The 24,392-nt window shown below is 45.5% G+C and overlaps 1 protein-coding gene across 5 annotated transcripts; it reads left to right on the top strand.

The window, feature by feature from the left end:
* Positions 1-1,562: 1,562 nt before the first annotated feature.
* PHC1 (polyhomeotic homolog 1) lies at positions 1,563-24,005 on the top strand. Of its 5 annotated transcripts, none has more exons than XM_073878006.1 (15): positions 1,563-1,698; positions 4,638-4,795; positions 6,320-6,430; positions 7,448-7,528; positions 8,296-8,445; positions 9,047-9,202; positions 14,496-14,991; positions 16,835-17,634; positions 18,466-18,613; positions 18,862-19,073; positions 19,655-19,769; positions 20,650-20,776; positions 20,999-21,149; positions 21,601-21,832; positions 22,647-24,005. In XM_073878006.1, exons 2-15 carry the CDS (start codon positions 4,682-4,684, stop codon positions 22,799-22,801), a joined length of 3,048 nt encoding a protein of 1,015 aa, XP_073734107.1. In that variant the 5' UTR covers positions 1,563-1,698; positions 4,638-4,681; the 3' UTR covers positions 22,802-24,005. The 5 variants fall into 5 exon arrangements, with proteins under 5 accessions (XP_073734107.1, XP_073734106.1, XP_025735428.2 ...); XM_073878005.1 differs by lacking the exon at positions 1,563-1,698 and adding an exon at positions 2,971-2,988; XM_025879643.2 differs by lacking the exon at positions 1,563-1,698 and adding an exon at positions 4,135-4,252 and having other exon boundaries at positions 9,071-9,202; positions 20,668-20,776.
* Positions 24,006-24,392: the final 387 nt, after the last annotated feature.

Below are 24,392 nucleotides of genomic sequence, written 5' to 3'. Positions count from 1 at the left end.
GGCAACATACCCCTTCACCTCCCCACACCTCATGCCTTTGCTTTTCCAGTCCTTTGGCTGCCATACTCGTCTGGCTGGTTCCTAGAAGCCTGGCAGGGATTTCTCTCTGACATAAATCTGGCTACCAGAGACTAAAAGCCGGGAGTCCAAACACACCTCTCTTAGTGCAAATCTAAACGGGTCTAATTTATAAACAAAGAGAACAGTTCTATTTTTTCCTCTAAAAACAAATCATGCATTGGCTTTTAAAGGAGAGAATTAAGAGTGGGCGGACAGAGAAAATAACTGAGGAGAACAGAGGTTAGGAAAAAATATGAGGTAAAAAATAGTTACTGGATTAAGAGGAGAAAGAAAAAGCACCAGCCTCAGTTACTAATCCACAAGGAGTCCCCCAGCCTTCAGTAAAGGTAAATGAGGGCAGTTATCTTTGTTCTGTGCACCGAAGTAATCCAAGCTTCCAAATCAGGAGGCGACACATAGTAGGTGCTCTACGAATATTTCCTGAGCGTTCCCAACAGTAAGAGAATTAAAAACTGACAAACTGCTATCATAAATAAAATGACAAAGGCTACTGCCTCATCCAATGTTTAGCATCCTCAAATACAGCCCCATTGTTCTGCTCTCTTTACGTCTCTTCCCTTATTTTTGTCGTTCTCTTTTACATACACATTTAAATCTAAGAACACACACGCACACAAAATCCCTGAAACTACAGACTTAAATGTGTTATTCAAAGCAAGTCTTATTGGGTGGCTGCTTTTAAATGAATGTCAACGCCTAATGGGTTCAGTTTCTAAGCAGCCTTCTTTCCCGCCTTCTCGGAGTTGAGGTGAGAGATTAAACAATCGACATTCTCTCTCCAGTTCCTCAGTCTTTTTCTTTCCTGTTTTCTCCTCTCCTCGGCTTTATTCCCTTTCCCAGTCTGTTGTTTCTCTAGGGTTGTTGCTTCGCTTTCTCCCTCTTTGCTCGATCGTCCCTTTGATCCTTTCTTTCTAGCCCTTATTCCCAGAAGCTCCAGAAAATACCTCTTTCCCCCCCCTTTTCACGTCACTTCCCTCCCTTCTCCCATCTCCTTCTCGGTGAGAGCGAGTTCCCCACTAGAGGCCAGCACTTTCTCAGTTTCGTCCCTCCAACCGGCGAGCAGAACTCGGAGAGAAAGAAGGGAAAAAAAGAGGAGAAAGAGAGAGCGAGAGAGGGGGAAAAAAACCCCGGGGCCTAGAGCGCAGAGGCCCGGGAGCGGCGTCGTCATGGCAACGGGCGCCGGCAGGAAACGAGGGACACGCGGGAGGGAGGAGGGGGAGGAGGGCGCCGAGGGGAGGGGAGGGACGGGGGAGGGGTCCGGCTGCCCCGGAAGCACCTCCCCGCCAGCCCCCTCCTCCAGCCCGGCCCGCAGCCCCCGGCCTGCAGCCCCCACCCTCTCGGCCCGGCAGGAAGTGACAGGCCCGGAGCGAGCCCCGGAGGCCTGGCAGAGCCGCGGCCGGGCCCGCACCCGGAGCGGCGGGAGGGGCGGGGAGCCGCGGCCGCGCCGGGAACCTCCCACCCCGCCCTCGGCGCCCCCGCCCCTCCAGGAAGGGGAGGAGGCGAGGGGAGCCCGCCGCGGAGGCCGAGCGAGCCCCCCGCCCAGCCCGGCGACTGGGGACCCCGGCACATGAGGTGGACGCCCCCCGGGAGCACTTGAGTGCAGAGCCAGGCGCGAAGGTAACCGGGCGGCCGCGGGCTGGGGAGGGGCAGGACCTCTGGGGGCTTGGCTGCGCGGGGATGTTTCTTCAGCCACCTCCGTCTGTGTAACGCCCCAGGTACCTCCCCCAGTTTCTTTCCCTGCCTACCTCTAGCGCTTAGCTCTGCGGTCCTTCGGCTCTGTCTGTCCAAGTCTTCTTGCTATTCATTTCGCTGCGCTGAATGCCGTCTGTCCGTCACCCTAGTTGCTTCTGACTGCTCATTTTCTCATTCATTTTTCCTTCTCTGACTTTGGTCCTCCCATCCAAGCATGCTGTCTGGTAATCTCCCTGCTTTTTATGGTCCGCTTGGTCCCTCGGTCTCCAATTCCTTGACTTCTGTCGGTCTCTCTCCTGCTTGTCTCCCGGCTATCAGTAAGCACATTTCCCTGCTCACTTGGGTCAGTTCACTCCTGGCTCCACTCTATCTGCCCCCTTCCCCCGGTGTTTTTGATTCCTCTTTGGAACCTCATTTTCATCAAGGTTCTGTATACAACAAGGACCCCTGGGCGCTTACTATCCCTGTTCTCCAGATCACTTCCATTTCTTTGGCACAGTCTTACCTCCCCCCCCCCCCATTTCCCCTGCCGCCCTTCTATGTCCCATACTTTCTACAAGACAGAGTTTTAGGTTTAGGACAATTTATTTCCTCCAACTTTTGGCTCAGTGGACCTAGTCTCAGGTCCACTTCACTATCTTTTTCTAGTTCCCTTCCAGAGGTCTGTGCTCCTTACCCAACCCAATCCAACCCATACACACTCAAATACTCCCTTTCAGGGTGACCATAGTTTAGCTATTGTGGGCACCTCTGTGGGTCAGCTTCTCGCACTTTCTCTTCTGGCATAATTCTGAAAATTTAAATGCACTGTGCCTCCCAAACTTTTTGTTGTTTTCATTTTCTGTGTTTAATTTTGCAGTCCCAACATTGATCACAAATGAATAGTATGTGCCTGGGATCCAGGAATCCTGGTTTTGATGTCAGTTTCTCCTGATTTTATTACTTAAGCCAGTACCTTTCCATCTCTATTTTCATTTCACAATCTGAAAAAAAAAAAAATACCACTACGACTTCCATTTTGGGGGAGATGTGGGGTCCTACAGTTTTTAGCATTTTCACCTATGAATATAGGAGTTAATGTCTCCTCTAACTAGTAAAGGGGTCTCATGCCTCTGAGTCCAGTGAACTAAATCCATTGATCTATACAACTATGCCTTGCTGCCTCTAATCCTTACCCACTTTTTTTCTTCACATGCTGATAATGAGGATTCATGGGTCTGTATCTGTTTAGTGCTTTGATATTGTGGCAAAAGATGTGGGAGAAGATAACTAGAGTTGAAGCTGATATGATTTCTTCTGTGTACTTCTTAGGTTATATCCATGTTTGCAGTGACGTTTGCTATACCTAAACAAAACTGAAGAGATGGGTTGAGTACTTGGGGGATAATGATGCCATCCAATGATACTGGGAACAGAATAAGAAATCTCCCCAACTCTGTTTCCAAGGCCAAGCGGTTTGATTTTATTTACTTTGTTTTGGATGTAATCATTATGATAAATCCATTTTAATAAAACTGTTGACAGGCCTTAGCAGAAATTCTGGTTTGATGTTTACATCCCTAAACCGAATAGTGCTTTGCTGACCTAGTATTTCTAGTGGCCCCATGCCTCCAAAGTAGAGAATATGGTGTCTAGGCCTAACAAAAGAGGAAAAAAAAAGAATGAACAAAACCCCTTATTGTTGTTTGGAGGCATATTTCTTCTTGCTTCTCTTCTCCTGTCTCTGCTTGGTTCTTAGCAATGTCTTCATGTCTTTTTGCAAATTTTAGTGTAGACCCCAGAGGGTAAATTCTGGTTACTAAAATGAGCTAAAAAGTTGAGCTTTATTTTCTTGAAGATTTTCATTGCTGTGTATTTAATATGTTTAATACCTGGTAGTCATTTGTTAAAATGATATATTATATTCAGTTGTGAAGGCTTTTCTGCAAATGGGGAAACTGAGGTGCCAGCAGGGAAAGTGATGTGCCCAAGGTGTGTTTATTAGTAGCCTGAGCTGGAACCAGGCAGCTATTTGTATAGCTCTTCTACCTCCTAGTTTTTTGTTTTGTTTTGTTTTAAAGTTTTATTTAAGTAATCTCTACACCCATCGTGGGGCTTGAACTCATGACCCCAAGATCAAGAGTTGCACGCTCTTCCCACGGAGCCAGCCAGGCGTCCCTCTACCTCTAGATTTATGACTTTCCATGATACATTTAACATATCTGTATCTTGAGCCCCTCCTCCATAAAATGAGGACAGTGAATACTCAAACCAAATGACGCTGCCTTAATCACAGATTTTTTTTTTTTTTTTTTTGGTTTGAGGAAGCAGCATGTGTTAATGTAAAGAGACTTGATACTAGGAAAACTTCTTTAACCTCAGAAAACCTCATTTCTACAATTACAAGATGGGGATAATCATATTAAAGCACTGTGAGAGGTAATGGAGATGAAGAGCTTAAGGCAGCGAGAGGAGGCACCTGGTGACTTCTCAGTAAATGGTAAATGTTAAGGTGATGCTGGTAATGATGTTGCAGGTGCAGATAAAAGTGAGAAAACAGGAACTTTTAAGTGGGACTATTTTAAACTATTAAAAATGTTATGGGAATGTAAGGTAGCCTTAGTATTATGAGTCTTAAATTCTAGCCATTTGGTATTTAATAGACAGTCATGAGGGAATATGTAAAGGTTTCTTTTGAGACATTGCATAGTTTCAAAAGATGGTATGGGAAACATATGGTTGTGTGTATTGCAGATTTGGTAGTTAAGCCCAAGGAGTCATGGCTAATGGAAAGAAGAGGAAGAGTCTTAGATAACTTGAATGATAACATAAATAATAGTTTGAGATTAGGTGTGAATTTTAATCCTTTGCTAACTTCCATCTAGGTCTTGAGTCAGAGCACCGGCTTTGGGGACCCTGGACCACTATCATGGAGACGGAGAGTGAGCAGAACTCCAACTCCACCAATGGGAGCTCCAGCTCTGGGGGCAGCTCTCGGCCCCAGATAGCTCAGATGTCACTGTATGAACGGCAGGCGGTGCAGGTGAGGCTCAACTCTGAGGGGCTGTGATCTGTGAGTATTGGCTTTGGGTGGGCACAGGTGCTGGAAGATAATTGCTCTTAGTTCCTTTCCGGCAAACTGGGGGAGATGGATTAGGTGATGACTAATGTCCCTTCAAGCTCTGAGAATCTTAGGAGTTTACAACAGTTCAAGCAAGCAAACAGAATGAGATTCAGTCAGCAAATCATGGGGTTTTTTTATACCATTCAGTTCATGTAGCTAGATTCTAACTAAACTAACCGTTTCTCTTCATGGATTGTCAGATTTTTAATCTTTGGTCTCTCTTACAAATCGCCCTGAGTAATGGAAGTATGAAACTCTTTGGAGTTTTATTTTTAGACAAATAGTAAATTCCATGCTTTAAAAAAATCTTGGGAATGGGGTATTTTACTCAAAATATCTTGGTTGCTAGAATAACTATGCACATCATAAGAATAGTTCTAATTATTAAAGAATAAGAATACAGTAATATCCTAAAGGTGACACTAAAACTGCAGTATCATCTTTATAAACATCTACTGTAAATATTTGAATATGCCAGTTATTTGAAAATTTTACCGATAGAATCTTTCACAAGCCACTCTTTACTCTATTTTTCATCATTTTCAACCACTTGGGGCTCTGTCCCAAGAACATGGTCTTTTGTGTCCCTAGAACATGGTCTTTTGTGTCCCTAGGATATGGTCTTTAATTTTTTTCTTCTATCCATCCATCCATCCATTTATTTATTTATTTATTTATTTATTTTAAAGATTTTATTTATCTATTTGTCAGAGAGAGAGGGAGTGCACAAGCAGGGGGAGAAGCAGGCTCCCCACTGAGCAGGGAGCCCTATGTGGGACTTGATCATGGGATCATGACCTGAACCGAAGGCAGACATCCAACCGACTGAGCCACCCAGGCGTCCCTATCTATTTATTTTTAAGTAGGCTCTATACTGGAGCCCAGCATCGGGCTTGAACTCATGACCCTGAAACCATGGACCTGAGCTGAGATCAATAATTGGATGCTTAACTGACTAAGCCACCCAGGTGCCCCTATTTTTATTTTTTTTAAGTAAGCTCTATGCCCGGTCTGGGACTTGAACTCACAGCCCCGAAACCAAGAGTCGCATGCTCTACTGACTGAGCCAGCCTGGCGCCCCTTCTCTTTATATTATTCAATGTCTGATTTATTTTCAACTTGGCTAGTCCAGTTCTTTTCCTTGCTGTGTCATGTATCTCCACATTCCATTGGGGGAATTAAGAGTTTATGTGAGTTACATTGCTTTACTTTTCTTTATATTCAAGAACAGAATTAATTGTTTCTCCACTTTTTGAAGACTCTGTGAACTTACTAGTTCTAATATAAAAATGGACAAATCAGATGTTGACTTAGCCACGCTCCCCATCTTCCTTTGTTTCTCTCTTTCCCAGTTTCCCTTTCACCAGATCACAGTCATTTGCATAGAATAGGAATTAGGAGTGATTCATTCTAAGTGGGTTGACCCTCTCTTTTTCCTCTTAGGCTCTGCAGGCACTGCAGCGTCAGCCCAATGCAGCTCAGTATTTCCACCAGTTCATGCTCCAGCAGCAGCTCAGCAATGCCCAGCTGCATAGCCTGGCTGCGGTCCAGCAGGTGAGAGGTCAGCAGCCAGCTGGCCCAAGAGGGAGGGGGTAGGCACTACCGGTGGGTCGGGGCATAATGCCTCCTCCACTCCTCCTGCCAGTCAGGCTAGAAACATAGTCTGGTCTACCTCCTGTCCTCCCGTAGGAGGACGAAGGGGTCTTAGTTTTTGGGGTTGCAGTAGGAACTGGGAGGTAGAATGTCTATGTTCTAGGACTACACTGTCCAATATGGCGGCCACTAGTCACGTGTAGCTATTGAGCACTTAAAATGTGGCTAGTCCAAATTGAGATGTATAGTAAAATTTTGGATTTCAAAGACTTAGTATTGAAAAAAATGTAAAATATCTCAGCATTTTGTTTTTATTGGTTATATGTTGAAATGAGATGCATTGGCTTAAATAAAATAAGGTTTGTTTCTCCTGTTTCTTTTCACTTTTTATTTTTATTTTTTAAGATTTTATTTATTTATTTGAGATAAAGAGAGCAAGAGAGAGTGAGCATGAGCTGGCGGGGAGGGCAGAGGGAGAGGGAGAAGCAGACTCCCCACCAAGCAGGGAGCCCCAGTGCGGGGCTCGATCCCAGGACCCTGGGATCATGACCTGAGCCGAAGGCAGACGCTTAACCGACTGAGCCACCCAGGCGCCCCTCTTTTTTTCACTTTTTAAAAAATGTGCGTACTAGAAAATTGTTCATGTGGCTTGCATTATATTTGTTTTGGACAGCCCTGGGCTAGACTTATGAGTGACTCATAATATGAACTGGTCAAAGGTTCTTCTTCCACCTAAAAGAAAGTGGGAGGAGGAGGAGGGCAGATTACCCGATTGCCCCAGGGGGGTTATGTGGGAGTTACTAGCTTGGCGTAGGAGGTAAGGTGAGAGTTTTGGGTTTAGTGAATATACTTATCCTTGCTCTGTAGTAGAGTCTCTGGGTTTTTATCTGAAATCTCTGTTACATTTTGTGCCTGTGATTAGAAGATTCAGTCTTTTCCTTCGTTGTCTCTGCTCTTGTTTCCTTTCCCCTCTAACAGGCCACGATTGCTGCCAGTCGGCAAGCCAGCTCCCCAAACACCAGCACAGCACAGCAGCAGACTACCACCACCCAGGCCTCAGTGAGTACTGCGGCTCCCCACCGAGAGGCTTCCTTCCCTGGGTCTTTGTCTCTGGGTGGAAGGACTTTGTGAATTGAGCCATCAATGGTGATTATTGCTCTTATGTAGAGAGTCTTAGTAAAAGGGAAACAACTGACTGGAATCTATATAGGGGTCTCAGTGAGGAGGTCTAAGAAAGGAGGAAGAAAATCCTAGGGAAGAAGAGGAGATGACAAAGGGATGGGACTGATCTCTGGACCCCCCCTTTTTTTTTTTTTTAAAGATTTTATTTATTTATTTGACAGAGACAGCGAGAGAGGGAACACAAGCAGGGGGAATGGGAGAGGGAGAAGCAGACTCCCCGCTGAGCAGGGAGCCCGATGCGGGGCCCAATCCCAGGACCCTGGGATCATGACCTAAGCTGAAGGCAGACGCTTAATGACTGAGCCACCCAGGCGCCCTGATCTCTGGACCCTTTAACGAAGAGTGAAGTCTGCTCCATTTTGTTCCTTTTCCCTCTCAACTGGTACTGTTAGTGGTTAGGGACTAGTTTCTTTACTTTGGTACTACCCTCCAGTAGCCAGGATGACAGTTATGGTCAGGAAGGTATTATTCATTTCCCCCTGACTCTGAAAATAAGATAGTCTGTTCTTAAAAAAAAAAAAAAAAAGAAAGAAAGAAAATTAGATATTCTGTTCTTCACTGTGTCCCTCTGCATTTGTCGGTGATGTTGCATTTCTTTTTACGTCTCCTAAGTCCTTAGTTCTGTTCCTTTCTGTACCACACAGATCAACCTGGCCACTACGTCGGCCGCCCAGCTCATCAGCCGATCCCAGAGTGTGAGCTCTCCCAGTGCTACCACTCTGACCCAATCTGTGCTACTGGGGAACACCACCTCCCCACCTCTGAACCAGTCCCAGGCCCAGATGTATCTACGGGTAAGCCACAAACACAACCACCATTGTTCTAGGGGCGTAATTGTTATGCCCCTGCCACAGACTTGAGTGAAAGCTGTTTGATTTAACCATGGTTGCCCAGATACGTTAAGATATGCTGATCTACTTTCTAGGCCTTACTTACCTCTAGAAGTGATGCTCAGGATTCACAGGTAGCCTGCAGATTGCATTGAGATCCTAAGTGAGAAGGTGTTCGCCTTAATATTTGACTGAAGTAGTGTCACATAGAATCTAATCTTTAAACCTGTGGCTTGAGTACCCAAATTCTAAGTGTTATCTCTTAGCCTGTCTACTTACTATACATAAATCCTTGTTCTAAAATCCTCATTGTCTCAACTTCTTTGATGTTTGACTCTTTGATATCAATCTATAGTTTTATATACATTCTAGGTTTCCTTCTGGATGATTCATCGCATATGGAGAATAAGGGTCACCTGGGTTGGTGTGGAAAGGGGCAGGGCTTAGCAGTTTCGTATCTTCTGTTTATTTTGTCTTGTGGTCCTTCCCTTCCATTTCTTCTGTCTTTCTTTTTCTCCTCTTGTTCTCTTTCCTTTGCTCTTCCTCTTCCTCCTCTCCTTGCCAGCCACAGCTGGGAAACCTATTGCAGGTAAACCGGACCCTGGGCCGGAATGTGCCTCTAGCCTCCCAACTCATCCTGATGCCTAACGGGGCAGTGGCTGCGGTCCAGCAGGAGGTGCCATCTGCTCAGTCTCCGGGAGTTCATACAGATGCAGATCAGGTCAGTGGCAACCACTTGACCTGTGGATGGGCACTGGGGAGGATGAAGGGAACCACTGTAGACCAGGGCCCACCCTGCAACCCCATTACGACTTCTCAGGATTCTTATTTTTTCTCCCCTTTTCTTAATTTCCATAGCACTCGAATCCCTTGTAACTTGTGAGTTATTTGAGTTAGGAAGGGAAGCAGAGTTGACTGAAAACAGCCCTATATATCTGGGAAGGCTTATTCTCAACCCAGGGCAGATTTCCTTGTATTCTTTCAGCCCTCCATGGCTGTTTATTCAGGAGGTCTTAATTCTCTTCCTTTGCAGTGCTCTCTTAAAGTAAGGGGTGATTGAGGGAATTCTGCAGTTAGGTAGACGTGAAGCCCACCTGGCTGTTACTGGAAGAATGTTTGATTCCTTCTCTTTATGAGTTACTGTGGCTGCCAACTCTCAGTAGTCTTTCTCCTTGATATGTGCCCAGGAAAGTCTTCTTCACCGTTGCTTCCCATGCCTTACCCCCAAACATGTACATATATTTAGAGCTTGAAGTTTTTGCTTCTTATGGATTTAATACAAATTGGGATCTCATAATAACTTTTTTCATTCTTTTAGTTTATCAGTTAGCAAGTAAATATTGAGGTTGAGCTCTTTCTACTGATGTGCTCAGATATATACTAGAAACTTGGGGAAGCTTGAAAGGAAAGACAAGTCAAGTCTTCAAAGATCTTAGAGCCCAAAGAGGTACAAAGTAAATGGTACTAACTTGGAGTGACACATGAGTTTAGAGAAGAGTTGGCTGTATTCCTGCTTAGGACTTTTGGGATTCTTGAGCAGATTCTTGAAGGATCGGTAGGATTTGATTCGGAGTTAGAAGAAAACTGGAGAGAGAACAGTGTGTGTAAAGGCTTGATTCATATGTGACTGAGTTGGGGATGAGTGGATAAAGTGGAGACAACACACCTGATGGTAGAAAAGGTCATTGTCAGGGAGAAGTCTGAAAGCCAAGTAACTTCGTAGGTAGCAGGGGTCATGGCTGGCTATTGCACAGCAGTTTAATAGGATAAGGAAAATACTTTGGAAAGAATCATCTAGGAACATGTGCCTGGAGAAGAAAGAGAAGTTAAGGAACCTAGTAAGAGATTCTTGGGGGTCATTTAGTTACTAGGGTAAGACCTTCGTTTTAGACTATGGTAACAGCAGTGGGATCAGAGGATGAGGTTGAGACTGGTTTCATATCCAGTTCTTTCATTTATCCATCTCTTTATTCATCAGATATTTGAGTGTCAATATGTGGAGGGACAGAGTAGTGGCTGCAAATGTGACTCTTGTAGTTCGTCAGATTCCAAGTCCATGACTTACTGTGTGACCTAGCAAATGGCCTAACATCTTTTTGCCAGTTTCTTCGTGTATAAAATAGCTTTTGTTAAATACCTACTTTGGGGTGTGTTGAGGATTAAATGAGTTAGAGATAAAAATCATTGAGGCACCAGACATTACACAAAGAATCACCTGAATGGTTTAATAATTGCTTCATTAGAAAGTACAGAGTGCTCTGAAAACACAGAAAGAGACCTGATTCAGCCTTGGGATCAGGGTGAAAGTCAAGAAGACTGTCCCGAGGAGGTGACATTTAAATTGGGTGCCCGGTGAAGACATGGAAGGAGAGTGGTGAAGGCAGGGAAACCTTATGTCCAAATACCCCTTGGATCCAAAGAGGAGGGAAGAAGCTTTATATATTTGAGGAATTGAAAGAAAACCTGTGTGCTTGGAGTTTGGCAAAGGGGGATGGAGATGGTACTGGGGAAGTAGGAGAAACTTCATCTTGCAGGGCGTTGGGAACAGTGTTTAGGATTTTGGGCTTTATGCAAAGGGTGTTGGGATACTATGGGAGGATTTTCAGTTTGGAAGTGACCGGGACAGGTTCAAGGCTTGTTCATTTTTTTTTGTTTAAAGACTATGTTGGCTCCTCTAGGGAGAATAAATGGAATTGGTGTGAGTGTGAATCTAGTGAGAACAACAGTTTCGGGGAAAGATGGTGTTTGGGTTAGGTAGTAACAACGGAGATGGACAGAAATGAATAGATTTGAGAAAAATTTAGAAGATCTTTGAAAGAGGAAAACTGATTCAGTTGAGGGAAGTGCCAGAGACGAGATGTGACAGTGGTGAGGCAGAGGTTAGTGCTACTTAGGAGATGGAGAATGTTGGAGAAGTGGATCTAGGGTGAAGTTAACTTTTGGATACCTCTGTCTTAGACGTGCTTGTGAGTCAGTGGGTCACAAGGTCAGCTGTTTTATATATCTGGTGCTTGAGCTTAGAGGGAAGGTCTGAGTTGGAGATAAACATTCAAGAGTAGTAGACACATAGATGATAATGTAATTATCATGTAGATGATAATGTAATACACATGTAGATGATAATGTAATTATCATCTATGTGTCCTTTTATTACGATAGTAATAAAAGGAAAGAGAGCATTGGCATTGCTTAGGGAAAGGTATGGATTGACAAGAGAAAAGCCTTTATATTAAGATGGAGCCCTGAGGGTTAGGACTGTTTAGAAAATAGTTCAAGGTCAAGTAGAGGCTGATGAACTGGCAGAGGGGAGTAGGAAAGAGTGATGGAAAAACGGGAAAATCTGGATTATGTGATATCATGAAGACAAGGGAGCAGAATGTTAGAACTGGCAGGGAGTCCTCTGTCAAACGCAGCAGAGAGACAAGATAGAATTACTAATATGGACGGAGAACCATTTCAGTGGAGTTTGGGGGATTGAAGCCAAACTAGTATCATTTGAGGAATGGCTGGATAGTGAGAATAGATGCAGTGAATGTAAACAATTATTACCAGTTTAGTAATGAAAGGAGGATGAAGCTGGAGTTGGGGAAATGGGGTTCAGGCGTGATGGGAGGGCGCCTTTAGCGGAAAGGTTGAAGATACAGGAAGGAATTGATAGTACAAGGAGGGCTGCGGCCCTGAGTGTGGAGAAGGACTTGATAGGAGAGAGGATAGAAGGGAGAGCAGGGAGAAGGAAGTGGTGGGGGTTTGTGAGGGGCATGTATAGATTTGGTGATGGAACTGCTGCAGTGTGCTCATATGATGGTTTTATTGTCTGCAGGGGTGATGAGGGAGAGGGGGAAGAGCAGGTGGTTCTGAGGTATATCGGGAGACCAGGAAAGTTTTAAATAGTCATTGTGGAAAGCTGATTAGAAACAAACTATATAATTGCCTGATCACATTAAGTGCCCCAGCACCCCATCCTGATAATCTTGTAAATCTCTCTCAGAAGCTCTCACCTCTTTACTGCTTGCCTGAACTCAGCGTCTTTGTATTTTTCACCTGCATTACTGTACTGGTTTTCTAATTGGTCTCTTGACTTCAGCCTTGTCTACCTCTAAGCATCTTCCATATTACTATCAGAATAAGTTTTTTAAATAAGAAAATACCTGTTGTTCCTAACATTAGTTTAAATGGTACTTCTGGTATACCGAATTTGATAAATCATAATCCTTGGTTTGTGACATCCTGTCAGCAATGGTCCATTCATGGCCCACTCTTAGTTACTACTATGTTTTAATGATGTAATAAGCAATCCCCAGTTCCACCCACTGCCTGCCCCTACCCATGGTAACAATCACTCTGATTCCTAGGTTCATCCTTCCCTGTGTCCCTTTTTATATAGTTTTATCGTGTTTACATATTTTTAAAAAGTACTTTTTATTATGGAATATTTCAAACTTAGGCAAAAATAGAAAAAAATATGAATCCCTATGCACCTGCCAGCCAGCTGCAACATTTATCAACACATTGCCTTTCTATCCAGGCCACTTTCCTCCACCTGTGGATTATTTAGAAGTAAATTCCAGATACCATATGTTCTATATTGTGTGTGTGTGTGTGTGTGTGTGTGTGTGTGTGTGTATGTATTTGTATTTAAGTTTATAAGGTCTTTGTGCTGTGTGTAATTTGGGGGGAATACTTTCTTAATAGCTTATTGTCAAGATCCATCCATATTATTGCATGTCATTGTATTTTATTAATTTCTATGTAGTATCGAACCGTGTGAATATACTGTAGTTCATTCATCTTCTCTTCTGATAATGGCCATTTGGGTTGCTTCCAGACTTTCGTTAACTATGAATAGTGCTGCTGTGAACTTTCTCACACATGCCTCCTGTTGTATATAGCAAGAGTATCTCCTGTAGAATTCCTGGATTAGGGGGTGTGTGAATGTTCAGCTTGAGGATAAGATGCCAAACCATTTGCCAAAGCGGTTGTACTGATTTACACTTCTGTCAGCAATGTTTAAGAGAATGGTTTCAGCTGTAGAGTTGATTATGTTTATTCTGATTAATATTCTTCAGTGGCTTCCTGTCATCAGTGAAGTGCTCATCAGTCCTCTCTTCATATTCTGGGGTACTTCCTATGTCAGGCACTGTGTTAGGTGCTGGAAATAGAACAGTGGGGAAGATGGATAAACTTTCTGTTCCCGAACTAAAGTTCAGACTCTCCTCATTTGAATGCACCAAGCCCTTCCTGATCTGGCAGGATCCTCCCCGGCCTCAGCCTGTCTTCCTAGCTTCATTTCTTTCCACTCCCTCCATCTCACCCCAAACGTAGTGAAATATTCATAATTTCCAAAAATGCTATCCTCTTTCTGGGCTCGATGGTCTTCCAAATATTGTTACCTATGTCTTCAAACTTCACTTTTGCTCTCACCCATGGAGTCTCAGATGGAACAAAAGACTGTTTTAGGAAGTCTTCCCTAATCTCCCCGGTCTGAGTGTGTCTTCCTCCTCTGCTCCCATGGCACTTTGCGCAGATCTCTGCATAGAGTATAATAGGGCTATCGTTGATTTTCTTGTCTGTCTGTTCCGGTAGAAAGTACTCATTAAGGGCAGGGACAGTGTCTTTCGTCTTTGCATTTCCAGTATCCAGTGTAGTACCTGAAACATAGTAGGTTATTTGGTCAGTGTTGAATGAATGAACGAATGGAGAAGAAAGGGAAAATCTGACACATTTCGAAGGAATAAATGAGCAAACTTGCTGATAGATTTGATAGTGAATGAAGGAGACTGAAAATCAAATAGGATTCAAGAGTCCCTCCCTGGGTGACTGGACGGACTTTAATGTATGTAATTGTAAAGGTGGGGGGACAAAGTTTGAGGGGGGGGCTGGGGAATATCTAAGTGCATGTCATTGTATTTTATTAATTTCTGTCTTCACTGCTCCTGAATCAGTCACAGAAGTCTTTGACCTTCATGCCCCCTGTTCCCCTTTTCTCAATATATCTTTTTCTTCTTATCTTTCAGGTGCAGAATTTGGCAGTGAGGAACCAACAGGCCTCAGCCCAAGGACCCCAGATGCAAGGCTCTACTCAGAAGGCCATTCCTCCTGGAGCCTCCCCTGTCTCTAGCCTCTCCCAGGCCTCTAGCCAGGCCCTTGCTGTGGCTCAGGCTTCCTCTGGGGCCTCGGGCCAGTCCCTCAACCTCAGTCAAGCTGGTGCAGGCAGTGGGAGTAGCATCCCCGGATCCGTGGGGCCAGGCGGAGGTGGCCAGGCACCTGGGGGCTTGGGTCAGTTGCCTTCCTCAGGAATGGGTGGGGGTGGGAGCTGTCCCAGGAAGGGCACAGGAGTGGTGCAGCCCTTGCCTGCAGCCCAAACAGTGACTGTGAGTCAGGGAAGCCAGACAGAAGCAGAAAGTGCAGCGGCCAAGAAGGCAGAAGCAGATGGGCCTGGTCAGCAGAATGTGGGCATGAACCTGACACGGACAGCTACACCTGCTCCCAGCCAGACCCTTATTAGCTCAGGTAAGCTGTCACCTCTCCCAAGGTCATTATTCTCTCAGAACTTGTTTGAAATCTTCAGAGTACATTGCTTTGCCATTTTTCCTGCTTCTCTTGGTCCTGGAGTAGTGGAAGGAAAGAAAATCACATCAGCCTTGATCATATTAGTCCAGGGAGAGAGGACAGGTAACAGAGGTAGATCTCTGTTTCCACCAGGCAGCAGTCAGTTTACAGATTGCTTTGTCCCCCTCTTCTTGGCCCTGAGTTTGTCAGTTTACCCATCCCACCCATTCATTTACCTAGTTCTCAACTGAATTGCCTGCTGTGTTGTAGGAGGTGTTAGGGATGCATCTTTGAAAAACAGATTCCTTGTCCTCATGGAGCTTACGATTTAGCTTAAGGGATGACTTCTCTCTTCACTCTATTTATTTTATTTTATTTTTTAAAAGATTTTATTTATTTGACAGAGAGCGAGAGAGAGATCACAAGCGGGGGGTGGGGGGGGGAAGAGATCACAAGCAGCGGGGGGGCAGAGGGAGAGGGAAAAGCAGGCTCCCGGCTGGGATCATGACCTGAGCCGAAGGCAGATGCTTAACCGACTGAGCCACCCAAGTGCCCCTCCTCACTCTGTTTAATGATGATTTGTTGGGCCAGGGTAGAGCAGAGATGGTGTAAGTGCCTTAGAGCACTTAGGACTAGCAAATAGAGCCACGGGTTTTTGTTTTGTTTTGTTTTGAAAGATTTTATTTGACAGAGAGAGACACAGCGAGAGAGGGAACACAAGCAGGGGGAGTGGGAGAGGGAGAAGCAGGCTTCCCGCGGAGCAGGGAGCCCAATGTGGGGCTCCATCCCAGGACCCTGGGATCATGACCTGAGCTGAAGGCAGACGCTTAACAGCTGAGCCACCCAGGTGCCCGAGCCACGGTTTAATATAGTGAACTTGTGATCATCTGGATCGATAATAAGGATAAAAAAAGAATAACCCCAATGGTTTATAGTTGCTTTTAGATGTGGTTAGGTATAGTTAGATGTGTGCACCTTACTTGGTAATGTTTATTTTTCCCTGCCTTGTTTCTAGCACTTTAGTTGTTGCTGTATTTGGATGATTTACTTACAAAAAGTTATGAGTTCATCATCGGCTATACTCCTCCTACCTAGTATTTACGTACCGTAGCATTCGGTTTCCGAAGTGCTTCCATCTCCTACATGCTCCCTGGGCAATCTGGGAGAGTCGCGAGTGGGGGAGATTGTCGGCGCCGCCTGCCGCGGAGGAAACTGGGTAAAGGCCGGACCTGCAGCAGCTGGCTCTTGAGACTTCTACTAGGTGGTGACCTAACCTGATGAGTCTGAAGAACCGAGGCATCCACGGGAAGCTGTTGGAATCTTTACCTCTGTGGACGTTTATTCTCTCAGTGACCATTACGTCTTTCTCATGTGCCGGGCACTGGGCTGGCTTCTGGGGATGTACAAATGTAGAAAGCAGGGACTCAGCCCTTGAAGAACTCAAGTCTAATCATACGGGCGATGGGCCAGCCCTTCTCCTTTGCTGGATCAAATGGACAGGATTTAGTATAGCAAAGAAAATAAAAGTTAGATGGCTGCAAGAAATTACTGAGGACCGTGAAATGACCGCGCAAGGGACTTCTTCCCTTGAGGTCCTTCATTGTAGAGAGAGAGAGTTGGTCATGTCTGACTCAGAGGGAAGAGTATGAATGAAGCGATGTCCCGGGTCCTTCCCAGTTACGTTGCCATTCCCTGTGTGATACCAACGCTCGGTACGCCTTGGAAAGGTGATTTCACTTTTAATTTGTAATGTTAATGATTATTTCCCGCTCTTCTTTGTTCCGTCCTGGGCTTGTTGCTGTAGCCACCTACACGCAGATCCAGCCCCACTCCCTGATTCAGCAGCAGCAGCAGATCCACCTCCAGCAGAAGCAGGTGGTCATCCAGCAGCAGATTGCCATCCACCACCAGCAGCAGTTCCAGCACCGGCAGTCCCAGCTCCTGCACACGGCCACGCACCTCCAGCTGGCCCAGCAGCAGCAGCAGCAGCCCCCGCCGCCCCCGCCGCCCCCGCCGCCGCCCCCGCCGCCACCGGCCACCCCCCTCCCTGCCCCTCAGCCGCCGCAGGGCCCGCCTACACAGCAGGTCCCGCCTTCCCAGTCCCCGCAACAAGCCCAGACCCTGGTGGTTCAACCCATGCTTCAGTCTTCACCCTTGTCCCTCCCGCCTGACCCAACCCCCAAGCCACCTATCCCCATCCAGTCCAAGCCACCTGTAGCACCCATCAAGCCTCCTCAGCTAGGTGCCGCGAAGATGTCAGCTGCCCAGCAACCACCGCCCCACATCCCTGTGCAAGTCGTGGGCACCCGGCAGCCGGGGACGGCCCAGGCGCAGGCTCTGGGGTTGGCACAGCTGGCGGCTGCCGTACCTACGTCCCGGGGGATGCCCAATACGGTGCAGCCTGGGCAGGCCCACTTGGCCTCCTCACCACCTTCATCCCAGGCTCCCGGGGCGCTGCAAGAGTGCCCCCCGACGTTGGCCTCTGGGATGAGCCTGGCTCCCGTGCAAGGGACAGCACATGTGGTGAAGGCTGGGGCTACGACCTCCTCACCTGCTGTGGCCCAGGTACCTGCTGCCTTCTACATGCAGTCCGTGCACCTGCCGGTGAGTGAGGTCTGATGGTTTTGAGGGCACGGTCACCCTTGAATGGACCTGGGGCTCAGTGGACCCATACAGAGCTTAACTTGGGAGGGGAGTAAAGAGTTGGGAAGGTTGAGATGCTATTTATCATCTTACCTTTATTACTTCCTTAGAAGCCCCATCTCCAAATACTGGGGTTAGGACTTAGGGGTTGGGAGGGGGAGGGAACCACAAACATTTAGTCCATGACAGATACATAATATGTGTGAGTGAGTGTGTATGTATGTGGTGTGTGTGTGCGCGCACGCGCATGAATATGGTATTGCACCAGTTGCTCTGTTAATCATTGCATTGTTTTGTCTATGACAACTATTTGTTACAAACTGTAAAACTTAAACTGCTATGTGCTGCTTTTGTAAGACATTGATGGAAGGTTAAGATACTGGTATTTATTTGTTACTTTTGTAGGAGACATTAATGTATATAATAATCTGTACTTCATACTCTTAAATTTGCTACTGAAATCATTCTGGGTTTTTGGATCTATACAAAGTTAGATCAAGATAGCCTTAATCACTTAAATTGGTCTTTATAAAAATAGTGGTTCTCAGTGGGGCCATAATGAATCCAGGATCCCGAGGTGTAGGTCAGGACTAAATGTGACAGTTTCTTTTGTCCTGACATAGAAGATACGCTTCTTGGGAATGACCGGGAATTTTAGTGTACTGTGGGAAGATACACAAATTGGGAAATCTGGAACTAAGAACATTTTCACTGACAGTATGGGAGTCATTGAGGTTCCTTATTATCCTTCACTCATAAATCTTGGTTTCTTTCCTATTCCTCACCTTATAGAGCAAACCCCAGACACTGGCTGTCAAACGCAAGGCAGAGTCTGAGGAGGAGAGAGACGATGTCTCCACGTTGGGTTCAATGCTTTCTGCCAAGGCATCTCCAGTAGCCGAGAGCCCAAAGGCCATGGAGGAGAAGAGCAGTCTTGGAGGTAAGTAACTGACTTCTGCAGTCCTATTGGAGTGCAGAGATTAGAGACCTGTTCTGAGTGAGCTCAGAGCTACATCTGGTTCCGTAGAAGATGGGCCTGAACTTCGTGGACGAATGGGTAGATCCAAAAACAGGGACTCCAGGGTGAATATTCAAAGGTGAACATGTATGATTGTGGAAGATCAGACTGGCTTGGCTAATAGATGGATCAGTTACGTCATCCCCTATCTGTTCCTTAATCTATTCCAGAGAAAGCTGAACCAGTGACTGGTGTGAATGCTAATACTCCAAGCAGTGAGCTAGTAGCCTTGGCTCCTGCCCCATCCGCACCCCCTCCTACACTAGCCATGGTGTCCAGACAAACGGGTGACTCAAAACCTCCACAGGCCATCGTGAAGCCCCAGATTCTCACCCACATCATTGAAGGCTTCGTTATCCAGGAAGGAGCAGAGCCTTTCCCGGTGAGGGCAGGGCCATAAGGTGGGACTTTCAAGTGGGGACTTGGTCTGATTATTATCTTTCCAAAGTCCACTAAAATCAAGTCTCAGAACCATTTAATTATTAGAGAATGGTTCAGTTCTATTGTTTGTATGGTTAATTGTAAAGAAGGAAGGGAAGGGGTAAAGGAAAGAATATGTGTAGACCAGCAAATGAAAGTGTTGGGAAGAGAAGGAAGAAGCTGAATGTTTAGTTACGCAAACTAGGCTGTATTACAATGAAGGGATTTGTGGTGGAGAAGTTAAGGGACTTTTCTGGATACCAGGAGTTGTAGAACTAGGGCTAGAACAACAGGTATCTGTAACTTCGGAAGGAAAAGGACAAGCTAGACAGCCAAGGTAGGAACCTGTTTTCCAGTGGTTCATCTGAAAAGAGCCAGTTAGGGCCTCTTGATTGCCATGTTGAAAAATGTTTCTCTAAACCAGACTTGGCCATTAACTCCGAGAACCAGGCAAAGGCATGGCGGTGAGAAACACTGGGGAAAGTTATATAGAGAAGCAGAAAGGGACTAGGCTAACCTAACTGTAAACTTTTTCTGGCACAGGTGGGTTGTTCTCAGTTACTGAAAGAGTCTGAGAAGCCACTACAGACTGGCCTCCCGACAGGGCTGAATGAGAATCAGTCAGGGGCCCCCTTGGGAGGGGACAGCCCATCTGCTGGTAAGTATTTATTTAGAGACCCATCTGGGGAAGGAGACTCAGGGAGATTTGTTTGAGGACTCAGTGTAAAATGGCAATTATTTAAAGTGGGAGGTATACAAAGTCCATCCACACACAGGAACTGTATTAAATATCAGAATGTGTGGAATCACGCAAAAGGAGTTCCCTGTCGGATTAGGGTAATTTTATCAAGCCAACCTGAATTTTATTTACTTGTTTACTGTAAGGGTGTATTTTTCAAAAGATGATCTAAAATAGTATATTTCTTAATTTCCATTTCTCCTTATTCGAGGTTTTATAATCTATATTAAGGTCTCTTGTTTACATTTCTCCCACTGTTTTTTTTTTTTTTAAGATTTTATTTATTTGACAGAGAGAGACACAGCGAGAGAGGGAACACAAGCAGGGGGAGTGGGAGAAGGAGAAGCAGGCTTCCCGTGGAGCAGGGAGCCCGATGTGGGCCTCGATCCCAGGACCCTGGGATCAGGACCTGAGCCGAAGGCAGACGCTTAACGACTGAGCCACCCAGGCGCCCCTCTCCCACTGCTTTTGTAAACTTTTACTGGGAGAGGGATCCTGTATCTTTCTAGTTAGTAATTAGTTCCTCTCTCCTATTCTGAATTGCAGTCTTGTCTGCAGTCTGAGAGTATGAATTGGGATAAAGTTAGTCATCGAAAATGGAAACTAGGCTGGTTTAAGTCAGGAAGACCATGCTGTTCTTGAGGGACGTGTCTTTATGGTTTTGGGTTTTGAGCTTTATGTTTGAGGGATTCTGAATTAGGTTGTGTAGGTCTTGGGGGGCAAACCCTGAGAGTAATTAGAGTCAGCTGTGGGCCTAATGATGGCCTGAGCGGCAGCAGTCCCAGTGACAAGTCTCCAGGGATGCCTTGTTTTCCAGAGCTAGATAAGAAGGCAAATCTCCTGAAGTGTGAGTACTGCGGAAAGTATGCTCCTGCTGAGCAGTTTCGAGGCTCCAAGAGGTTCTGCTCAATGACCTGTGCTAAGAGGTACCATGGCACCCACCCTCCCTTCCTCACCTTCAGCATCAGTTTCTCCATCTAATAGTGGGCCCCATCCCTAGGATCACCTCACGGCTGATGTTTCCTGTCTTCTTTGCTTTCTTGTTCTTCCCCAAGTTGGTTCTTAAAATACCAGTTCCCACGTAGTGAAGGCTAGCCAGGTGGTCTTCTCCGGCACTGCTGACATCCCATATATGCTCCGACCCGTAGGTATAATGTGAGCTGTAGTCACCAGTTCCGGCTGAAGAGGAAAAAAATGAAAGAGTTCCAAGAAGCCAACTACGCTCGTGTTCGTCGGCGCGGACCCCGCCGTAGCTCCTCTGACATTGCCCGTGCCAAAATCCAGGGCAAGCGCCACCGGGTGAGCGTCTGTTGCAGAGCCAGCTACTTTTAAAATGGTCCTTTTTCCTTCCTCTTTCCCTACGGGGCAGTTCCTTTGCCCCGGTAAAAGAGTATGAGACCAGAACTCTGAGTTTTGTATTGATGGCATTACTCCAAATTCCAAGAGATCCTGACTCCTTGTCTCTTCTCACCTGATTACTGGTTCATGTGTCCATTAATCATTACATTTGACAAAATCTAGATTACGATTGTTGGAAGAAGGGGAGAATCAAGAAAGTGATAGTTTATACTTGAAAGTTACTTGAGAGTGGACTAGTGACTCCAGACACTTGCAAAGTACAGTTTCTTCACTGTAATACTAGTTTCTCCTTTACGCCTAGTATTAACCCGAACCCAGTTGACTGGGAAGGGGTGAGGGAAAGAAACCTTCCGACACTCATTCATGACCTGCTTTGTGTTGTTCTCTGTAGGGTCAAGAGGACTCTAGCCGGGGTTCAGATAATTCCAGTTACGATGAAGCACTCTCTCCAACATCTCCTGGGCCTTTATCTGTGCGAACTGGGCATGGAGAACGTGACCTGGGGAACCCCAATACAGCGCCACCAACGCCGGAATTACATGGCATCAACCCTGTGTTCCTGTCCAGCAATCCCAGCCGTTGGAGTGTAGAAGAGGTGTATGAGTTTATTGCTTCTCTACAAGGTATTGAGGGCCTATCCAGTAGAACCCAGATCACATACAGGTTTACTTTTCTTTAGATCATCCCACATGGGCCTTTGTGATAGGGAACAGAACTTTTAAGCAGTAGGTGCTTAAGTATGGTTATGACAAAGGCTCTATTCTTCATATTTACCCAGGTTACTTGCCCACAGCCTGGTTTCTTAATTTCCTTTTGGGCTGATTGTCCTCTGTCAGCAATCTTGCGATATTTGATTTTCACTATTTCTTACCAATAATTTTTGGATAAAGTATGTTTTTTATATGTGATTTTGTGATACCAGACATAGATGAAAGACTGTTTCCACTAAAGGGATTAGGAAAGTAGGGGCCATCGTTATCCAACACTCTTACAGGCAGGACTGTTTATAAGCTATTCTTGACAAAAAGGATGGTTTTCTTCAGAAAAGAAAATCACATTACCCTTTTTGCTGTTTGTCTGAATTCTCAGCCCTTAAAGATGCCAGAAAGGCTCTGAACTTTGATTTTTTTGCTACTGTGAAAGAAAACATACGGTCTTGCTCCTTCCCTTTTCTCCCTCAAGCTATTTGAATGAAGTTACTTCTGTGACTGAACACCTTTGTTCTTCTTTCCTCTTGGCTTTTTTACATAGCAAGTTTCTCTGATTTCATTTTACTTCCAAAGCTTCCCATCTCAGACTTTTATATTCCTGAATTTAGGATGAGTACTTTGGGATTAACCACTGCTGGGTCTCCATTTTTTCATCTCGAGTTTCCCCCTCCGATCCTCTTGTGCCACCACATAGTTTCTCATGTGTATTCCCACCATTTCCTTCTAGGCTGCCAAGAGATTGCAGAGGAGTTTCGTTCCCAGGAGATTGATGGACAGGCCCTTTTATTACTTAAAGAGGAACATCTTATGAGTGCCATGAACATCAAGTTGGGCCCTGCCCTCAAGATCTGCGCCAAGATAAACGTCCTCAAGGAGACCTAAGGTGGCCCTCTTGCACAAACGAGCCTAAGGCAGACACTCTCCACTGTCCAGGTTATAACCTGGTACCAGCAGACTTTACAGGGAAGAAAGAGCTGTTCCAATTACTTAAATCTTCTGAGACAGGGAAGAAAAGTGCAAGAATTGGTTGCTGGTGCTACATGGCGGCAGCTGTGACATTTTCTCTGGTTCTACCTTCTTTTTTAAAATCAGTACAGGTCTCACTTTTCTCACCTACCCTAATCTTTAAAAGAGGCAGTCTAGAGAGCTAGGGCTGCTCAGCCTTATCCTGGAGTGGAGGATCTAGCCAGGGCCTCAGTTCTCCAAGAGGAGTAGACAGTATGGTAAGGTAAGGAAGTGGGTGGGACGTAGGTGTGCCTCCACAACGGGAGAGGTAGGGTTTTTCTAGCTTGTGTGACACAAGTAGTGACATCTGGTACTCCCTCTCTTCCCTCTGGATTGCCCAACTGCGGCTGTGGCCCAGAGTTTTCTTTGTTGTCGCTCCCTTAGTACTGAACGTCTTCTCCTGCGCCTCCGTGGCAGAGTCACTCGCTGGTGCAGAGACTTGGTTGGTGTCATTCTGATGTGCTGCAGGGGCTAAAAGGTGTGTGGCACACATGTGGCTGTCATTCTTTCTGCATCCCCCTGCTCCCTTCAGTTTCCCTGTTGTGTCTCCTACCCTGCCTTTCTTTTCAATTCCAACTCTGCTCTGTCCTATAGCTTTATTAAAACGGGAGTGTGTGGGGCTGAGGTCAGGAGTATAAGTACCTGCCTTAGGCGCTATTCCTTATACAACAAAAATATTAAATATTTTTTTCCTCCTCAGTAAAAGGATAAAAATTGGTCTCAGTTGTCTCTTACTCCATTCCAGTGTCTCTATTCTCTTCTTTCACACAAAAGACTAGGGCAACTTGTTTGTTTTTTTAATCTTTTACGTGTTTTTATACAAAAAATGTAGTTTTTTTTTTTTGCATTTTTAAAACTGGGGGAGGGATGCAAACAAATAACAAAAAAGATGTTTTATAACATTATTTTCCCTGTTTAGAAAAGAAGAAAAAAAAAATCATTCCAATAGTATTTAAAAGTCCAAAGATGAAATAATTTCATTTTCTTCCCTAAAGGCTATTAAAAAGCCCCTGCCTACTGATTCCATCCTCTTGTGTCCAGTGGAGCCACCTTACTCTTCAATGGCCCAGGTTCACTATTACAGAAAGATGGGGCCAGGCTTCTGGGCACATGGTCTAAACAAAAAAGTGGAAGCATCAGAGGATTCAAAACCTTTCCCCACAGAAACTCTTGTGGGCAAGAAGATACTTCCCTGAGCCAGAAGGGACAGGTACAGCAGCATTCCACACCCAGAGCACGGGATGGCAAAGCCCTAGATGTCCCACCTCTGCTTTTATTCCCTTTCCAAAAGATTGGGGCGGGGGAAGGGGGGAGAAGTCGACATGCCTGTGAAGAAAGTGCAACATATTTAGAAATATGGGTAGAGGGAAACAGCTTAGAAGAAAAGCTCTGCCAGCTTTTACTGCAAGTGGGAGAAGAAAGCCATCGAGGAGATCCCACTACAGGTAAACAGACTTCCTTTTCTGGA

Source organism: Callorhinus ursinus, unplaced genomic scaffold (assembly GCF_003265705.2).
Source record: "Callorhinus ursinus isolate GAN/ISIS: 27379988/994484 unplaced genomic scaffold, GSC_fseal_2.0 scaffold27, whole genome shotgun sequence".
NCBI lineage: Eukaryota > Metazoa > Chordata > Mammalia > Carnivora > Otariidae > Callorhinus > Callorhinus ursinus.
This window is presented reverse-complemented; position numbering and strand designations above follow the sequence as displayed.